Here is a 7,756-nt window from a genome sequence, read left to right as displayed (position 1 = left end):
TTTTCTGGGTTTTGTTCTCGCCCGCCCACATCGATTTCTGGTGCTCGTTCCCGCCCGCACCGAAAGTGCATCCCCTGGGTTGTCCCTGCCCATGCCGAATTCTGGGTCTCGTACCCGCACGCCCCGGATTCCCCGCCTGAGTTTCCTCTCTGAAAAGGCGCATTTGGAATTTGAGATGGGTGTGATTTGATTACAACTAGATGTGAGTGGGGAAGGCCTGGTCTGGGAAGATTCCGGGTGACGATGACTTTAACCACCACAGCTGGAATGTGAATAATTATAGCAGGTTCTGCGTCAGGGCTTTAGCATACGTTCTAGGACATTGCCAAGGACACCCTTCACCCCCTTTGTCCAGTTCAACCTGGCATCCTTCAGGATGTAACCTCAGAGAGGACCAGATAGAGTTGCCAATTTAGCAAATAAAAATACAGTCCTCCCAGTTAGATATGTTAACCTAAAAATAAAAGTCCTTTCAAAGTGAGAAAAAGTGTTTATTTAAGATCAATAAAAACAGCTATTCGGGATGGACTGATTAGAGCAGAAGCCCAAATAATGTTTCAATTAGGAAATAAAGGCAATGGGTATTTATAAGAAAGGGAGGGGGCACAATTACATCGACAGAAGGAAGGCGTTTCTATTGGTGCAGTTAACATAACATACTGATGTTAATTCTAAACAATGTTTTAAATTTTCAGTCCAGTGGTCATAATATCTGCTTTCTTGTTACCTGTGCAAACAGTTCTTTGGGAAACAAGTTTGCTTAGGCCCAGTCTAAAGGTTGTTTTACCCTGTTTTAACATCCCAAAGACTTGAGGCTTAAGACGTACAGGCAGTTCTTCCGAGATGGCAGCTCTGACTCCATTTTAAAGAGGCTCCGTTTACATTATTTTTTACAAATATAAATTTCAGATAAACGAAGAAATTTTTAGTATGTTCCAAATAGTATATGGGACACAACATTATTCACTGTTTATTCGAAATTCACATTCAACTGGGCAGCCTGTATTTTGCGTGTAACCTGAACACCTGCCCATCCTGAGACGCCTCCTCCATTAGAGCCCAGACAGGGCAGGGGCCCGGTCTGGTTCTCAGAATGCAAACAATAGGCGCTTGATGTATACTTGTGACAAATGGAGCAACTCGGAGACGGCGAATGTCATTGTTCCACCCTGTTCTACAAATTTAATAGTTGAGCAGAGCAGGGCAGTGGGGGGAATTAGAACTTTAGCCCGTCCAACAGATTCTTCCCAAAATGCAAGTGAACCGCCCGCCCGCTCCGTCCAAGAACCAGAGAATTGGCCATACGAAAGCGCCCCTGAGACCCCGCCCAGACAGTGCCTGGAATTCCACCCTCAACGCTTTATTCCTCCTAGATCCAGCGCTCTCCTGGGTTACCCTGAAAGTAATGTTCTAGACTCCCCTTTGGGGGGGGGGGGGGCAGAGACAGACGACATTCAGCTTTGCAGGTGCAGACCTAGGCCAGGGAGGCACAGAGGGAAGAGAGGGCTGTGCTGAGGATTCCAGGAAGGGTTTCTGGCGGAGGGAACCTTGAGCTAAGCCCTGAGGATGAGTTTGTCAAGTGAGGAAGGGTATTCGAGGCCGAGGAAACGGCGGAAGGGAAAGCTGGTGAGGGGCGAAAACCTGGACTGTTCCGGGAAAACAAGAAGGCATCTTCCCAGAAGTTTGGACAAGATTTTCCCAGCGCCATTGTGTGGGTTCTCCGGAACTCATCCCTCTGAGCCCCTGAGATGCTTTTGCTTCGCGTAAGGCTACGGATGACTAGATCAGTGAACTCTCCCCTCACTGTAATTTCCACCGCCCAGTGCCTGTATTCCTTCAGCTCTTCGTTTCCCGTATCTCGGATCCCGACAGCTCTAGGATCCTAAAAATTCGGTCTCAGGTTGCCAGGGGGAACGCTATTTCGGGACTTCCCCGCGTGCAGCCCCCTGCCTCTCCCTGGACACAGCCAATAGAAACGAAGATCTTCAGTGGGTGGGCGGTACGTCTTTTGGGGCCCCAATGGTAGTCGAGAATCGTTGAGCACTTTGCCAGTCACGCTGCGGAGTAGGCGGGGCCTCCTGCCTGGACTTGAAGCCTCCCAGGAAGGGTGCGCGGGCGAGCGGCTGGCCGGGAACCCATGTGGCGGGGGCTCTTGACCCTGGTAGCCCGGGCGGCTCGTGGGCCTCTCAGGTGGGGTGACCCGGGAAAGGGCTGTGACAGCGTGGGGCGCTCCTTGGGCCCCAAATCCTCTCTCTGGGACCTGGGGGCCCAGTTCCCTGCGGCAGGGCCACCTTTCTAGTTCTTCCAAGCCCCAATCTCTTCATCCCCCCCCCACACACAGAACCCACATATAGGTTATCTGGCCTCAGTCCTCAATCCAGTCACCTTCTGGCCTCAGAGCCTCCAGTTGGGGTCATTTCTCGACCATCGAACCCTCTATCCACCTGCCACTCTGCAGCAGAGCCTCCCAGACGCACTGACTCTCCTCTCCTGTCCCAGACCGTGCACGCGCCAGGGCAGCGGCACCCCGGTCCCCGGATCCGGGGCCACCATTTTCGCGCTGAGTTCCGGTCAAGGCCGCTGCGGCATCGCTGTGATTCGGACCAGCGGCCCCGCCAGCGGCCACGCCCTCCGAACCCTCACGGCGCCCCGGGACTTGCCCCAGGCTCGCAGGGCCTGCCTGCGCCTGCTCAGCGACCCCCGCTCCGGGGAGCCGTTGGACCGCGCGCTAGTGCTATGGTTCCCAGGTGAGGGGCTCTAGATCCTGAACTTCCTGTAGCTCCCATGACTCAGTTGACCCTCCCAAGCGTTTGCCCAGACTATGCCCTCTTGACTCCTTGCCACACCAGGTCCCCAGAGTTTCACGGGTGAGGACTGCGCGGAGTTCCACGTGCATGGAGGCCCGGCGGTGGTGAGTGGCGTCCTGCAGGCCCTGGGTGAGTCTGCAGCCTTGAGTTAGAGGTCTGGCTCTACCTGGGGCCTGCGTGGGGGCCAGGTGCTCAGTACTTGGGACCGTCTCCCAGGCAGGGTGCCAGGGCTGCGGCCAGCGGAGGCAGGCGAGTTCACCAGGCGGGCCTTCGCCCACGGGAAGCTGAGCCTGACTGAAGTGGAGGGGCTGGCAGATCTGATCCATGCCGAAACTGAGGCACAGCGGCGGCAGGCCCTGAGGCAGCTGGACGGGGAACTGGGTCACCTCTGCCAGGGCTGGGCGGACACCCTCACTAAGGCAAGTCTCCATTTGCACAGTCTCTGTCTGAGACCCCACCTGTCCATCCCCTGTGTGAAAGCTGGTCTGTGAGCCTCCAATCAGACCCGTAGGTCGGGCTGGACCTGGGCAAATTGGGGGGCTGGGTTCCTGGGTGATCACAGTACCTACCACCCCTCCCCTAGGCTCTGGCCCATGTGGAGGCCTATATTGACTTTGGGGAGGATGACAACCTGGAGGAGGGCGTTCTGGAACGAGGTGGGTCCACCTGGGGTGGGGGTGGGGACATCTGGCATCTCAGCCCCCAGGAGACCCCTCACTCCCTCCCCTCTGCTTTCCTCCATCCACAGCTGACAGCCAAGTGCGGGAGCTGGAGGTGGCACTGGGCGCACATCTTCGAGATGCCAGGCGCGGGCAGAGGCTTCGCTCAGGGGCTCACGTGGTGGTCGCGGGACCCCCCAACGCCGGCAAGAGCAGCCTAGTGAACCTGCTCAGTGCGTGGGAGGTGGGCAGGGGGTGGGGCCGGAGCAGGGGCCCGGTAAAAATGAGCTATTCAGATGTAGGGAAGGGGTTAGGGAGTTAGAAAGCTCTGTTCAGCCAGGGGCATGAGCTTGGGGGAGGTGCTCCCTCCCCTTTACTGACCTCCTCCCCTTTCTCTGACCCTCTCCCCCTTTTCAGGTCGGAAGCCTGTGTCCATCGTGTCCCCAGAGCCGGGGACCACCCGAGATGTGTTGGAGACCCCTGTGGACCTGGCCGGGTTCCCGGCACTCCTGAGCGACACGGCAGGGTTGCGGGAGGGCATGGGGCCAGTGGAGCAGGAGGGTGTGCGGCGTGCCCGCGAGAGGTGGGTGGAGAAGTGGGTGGGTGGTGGGAGGAGGAAATGAGTGGGGCCTTCCTCTCCCTTTCTCCCTGTTGCATGTGTTTTTCTTTCTTTCTGAATCAGAAGATTGAGTGGGGACTCTGTGATTTGGGTAGGGCAGCCCTTAGATTTTGGCCTCTGCCCACATGTTCTGCCTCACCTTTCATGCTCTGCCCCCAGCGCTCTGCTTGGCCTGCTCTCTCTCCATTCTGCCCAGTGCCCTTAATTGCTGTACTTTGGGGTCACTGCTCAGGTGGTTCTCCCTGCTCCCCCAGGCTGGAGCAGGCTGACCTCATCCTTGCGGTGCTGGACGCCTCTGACCTAGCCTCTCCGTCCAGCTGCAACTTCCTGGACGTGGTTGTCAACCCCGCGGCAGGCCGGAGCCCCGATGGAAACAGCCAACGTCTCCTGTTGGTGCTAAACAAGTCAGACCTTCTGCCCCCTGGGGGCCCAGACCCAAGTCCTGACCTGCCCCCTCACCTGCTGCTGTCCTGCTTGACGGGGGAAGGGCTGGTCGACCTCCTGGAGGCGCTGCGGAAGGAGCTGGCTGCAGTGTGAGCCACCCCACAACCTCCCTCTACCCAGGTTCAAGTGAGGGCTGAGTCACTGGCTCTGGGCACATACTTGCCCACAGGCTCAGTTTCTATATCTGCAGAATGGGTATGATCATCCTCTGAGTGGTGGTTGTAAAGGTTAAGAGAGACCATGTTCTTTTATCATTTCCAGGTGTGGAGATCCGTCCACAGGCCCACCACTTCTGACGCGGGCAAGGCACCAGCATCACCTCCAGGGCTGCCTGGATGCCCTCGGCCATTACAAGCAAGCTAAAGATGTATCCCTGGCAGCTGAGGCCCTGCGGGTTGCCCGGGGGCACCTGGCCCACCTCACCAGTGGAGGGGGCACCGAGGAGATCCTGGACATTATTTTCCGGGACTTCTGTGTGGGCAAGTGAGGGGGACTGCTAAAGCTCAGATCAGGCTGGGTGGATGCCCAGAAGCCTGGAGGCTTCTGGGAGCAGCTTAGGCCAAATGAGATTCTTACCTTCTCTGGGAAGAACTTGACCCCAAAACAGTGAGTGAACTCCCTGCTGCTGGTGGTGACCAAGCTCTAGCTGGACAGATTGCCTTGCAGGGACTTGCTGGAAGTTCAGGCCCTGGAGTGGGGCTGAACAGAGATCCCTTTGGGCGCCTTATACTGGGGGAGTAACAATGGAGGGATGGGAGGGAGGTAGGAGGGTCGCAGGGGTCTTTGTTTAATAGTTTTTCATTTATTTTGCAAATTCCAAAGGAATATAAAAAACTCAGGTGATCCAGAAATATTTAAACGTAGAAATCTCCCTCCCCCCCCCACCCACCACTAGGGTCATGGTTTAATGTGTGTCCTTCTATAACTTTCTCAGAGTGTTTGCATACTTGTGGATGTACCTGTAAAATAATGTTTTGTCTTGTATTTTCTATATACATTGTGTGTTTATTGCTCATTGCTTTTTCAGTGTTAATCTCAAAACTTTGCCTCTTATATCTTAAAAGTGACTTGCAAAATCATGGAGCCCTACTCTGTTTCCATACTTAGTCTTCATTGATACACTCATTCACTCAGTGAATATTTATTAAGCACCCTCTATGGGCTAGAATTGTACACGTCATTTTACTGGATTTTCATAACAGCACAACGTGGTGGGCATTTTGTTACAGTTCTACAGATGAGGAAACAGGTTCAGAGTAGTAGTTGGTTGATAAAGGTCCCTAGCTTTGGGATTTGCACACAGGTCTGTTTAATTTGAGTTCACTGTGAGCCTTCTGTGCAACAGGCCAAGTGCAGGGTGCTGGGGATATGGACGGGAACAAGCAGCCATCACCCCTGTCTTTGTTAGAGGCACAGCTCCTTCCAGTGAGGTCTGATGGCTGCTGTGCAAACTTACAATGAGGGGACTTGACCTGGTCAGGGATTTGGCTGGCTGCCCTGCAGAGGTGGCATTTGCACTGACATCTGAATGGTGAGAAGGCGGGAGCCAGATAGAGAAGGCTTGTGAGTGTCCCAGGCAGAGGGCACGGCTTATGCAAAGGTCCTGAGGTGGGAGCATCACGTTATGATCAAGGAAGAGCACGGTGGCCAGTGTGTCTGGAGCAGAGGGAGTGAAGGGAAGAGAGGAGGGAGTTGAGCTCAAGGAAGAGGAAGGGCCTGATTATAGCGAGGCCTTGGCTTCTGAGGTCTATGGGGGGCCTGCTATAGTGGTGATGAACCAGCAGAGGGCGCCTTGCTCTAACGAAGATTCCACCAACGCTCCAGTCCCTTAGGGTCCCAGGGATCCAGGCTTCCTCACCCACCTGGCAGCTTATGAATGGTCAACTCCCCTTGCCAGAGGCGGAAACTGAGTCCCAAATAGGGTCAGGATCTTTTCCAGAATCAGAAAAAGGTCTCCACCTCCAGTGGTTGAATACATAAGCTCTTGGGTTCCAGGGGACACATGAGCAGAGGCAGGGAGGTGCTTCCAGGGCTCACGAAGGGTATGAAAGGGTCTTCAGGAGACACCCACCACCCAACTAAAGGGGACCCCCAACTTCGGGTCTTCACAGACTTTACTGCAATATGTCACTATTTGTTGATTTCTTTGCTTATTCAACAGCTGTGGTCGCCCCTGAGGGGTGGGCTCCTGGAGGGAAAAGGTCACTCTTCTAGATGAGTCCATGGATATTACTACTATGCCCATTTTGCAGAAAAGCAAACTGATGTTCAGAGAAGAAAAGCAATATTGCGGGTCTAGTGGGGGTGGGTGTCCAGATGTCATAGCATGGGGAGGGTCCAGAGAGCTCCCAGGACTGGTGAGCAGGGTCTGGGTGGGGAGGGAGACTATTGGGGCAGGATGCCTGGGCCTCCACCTACCTCCCCCTGGACACTGGCACATCGCTGGACCGAGGTCCTTGGCTACAGTCCTTTTTTTCCAAGAAGGGTGAGGCAGTTTGTGGGAAGCAGCCATGGGGGTTATTTATAGAGGTCACAGGAAATCTCCAGAGTCAGAACCTCACCCAGTGGCTGGACCACGTAGGGTTAGGGAGAGGGTTTGCCAATTGCTCCCAACTGGCACTCAGTCCCCCTCTATTCTCCGCCCCTAGGGGAGCCACCAAGCCTGGGTGAGTCAGAGCTACAAGATCAGGGCCGGAAAGAGGGATGGGGCTGGGGAGGCCCCCAGGGGGAACAAGGGCTAGACCTGGGGCATCCAGGAGGGCCACCTGGAGGAGGAATCTCTAGGGCTGGGCCTTGAAGGAAGAATTTATCGGGCAAGAAAAAGGTATTTTAGTCTGAGGGCACAGCCCAAATTAAAATGGAGAGTCGGTGAGTCTTAAAAAAAAAAAAAAAAAGAAAAGACAAAAAGAGCCGGTGAGTCTTTAGTCAGCATTAAGCATCCAAGACAGCTGGAGGCCAGGGCGGCCCTCTGAATGGGGGGAGGGAGTACAAGAGAGACAGAAATGTGGATTGTGCCCAGGGTAATGGGGAGTCATGAAGGGTGTGTGACAGAGAGGGACGTGGTTGGATCCTGTGATGGAAGGATCCCTCTGGGCCAGTATGGGGGCCATACTGGAAGCAGAGGCTGAGGTCTAGGTGTTAGAGGACTGGACCAGGGCTGCGCATAGGGACTGCTTGGAGGGATGACATCCTGGGATGCTGTGGATGAGAGAGATGAACCAAGAGTT

General features: G+C 55.0%; 1 protein-coding gene across 1 annotated transcript; it reads left to right on the top strand.

Annotated features, from left to right (window-relative positions):
- The first annotated feature begins 2,033 nt into the window (after window positions 1–2,033).
- Window positions 2,034–5,608, top strand: GTPBP3 (GTP binding protein 3, mitochondrial). The gene is made up of 9 exons (XM_019737040.3): window positions 2,034–2,190; window positions 2,500–2,747; window positions 2,850–2,936; window positions 3,024–3,226; window positions 3,391–3,463; window positions 3,556–3,699; window positions 3,884–4,049; window positions 4,340–4,618; window positions 4,791–5,608. Exons 1-9 carry the CDS (start codon window positions 2,138–2,140, stop codon window positions 5,014–5,016), a joined length of 1,479 nt encoding a protein of 492 aa, XP_019592599.3. The 5' UTR covers window positions 2,034–2,137; the 3' UTR covers window positions 5,017–5,608.
- Window positions 5,609–7,756: the final 2,148 nt, after the last annotated feature.

Source organism: Rhinolophus sinicus, chromosome 15, assembly GCF_057876585.1.
Source record: "Rhinolophus sinicus isolate RSI-liver-muscle chromosome 15, RSI-T2T, whole genome shotgun sequence".
NCBI lineage: Eukaryota > Metazoa > Chordata > Mammalia > Chiroptera > Rhinolophidae > Rhinolophus > Rhinolophus sinicus.
Note: the sequence above shows the minus strand (reverse complement) of the source record. Positions and strands in the feature narration are given on the sequence as shown.

Coding starts and splice junctions, on each gene's coding strand:
- GTPBP3 (XM_019737040.3), top strand. CDS start 2,138: ATGTGGCGGGGGCTCTTGACCCTGGTAGCCCGGGCGGCTCGTGGGCCT. Junction 2,191..2,499: donor GCGGCTCGTGGGCCTCTCAG/GTGGGGTGACCC, acceptor CTCCTGTCCCAG/ACCGTGCACGCGCCAGGGCA. Junction 2,748..2,849: donor GCTAGTGCTATGGTTCCCAG/GTGAGGGGCTCT, acceptor TTGCCACACCAG/GTCCCCAGAGTTTCACGGGT.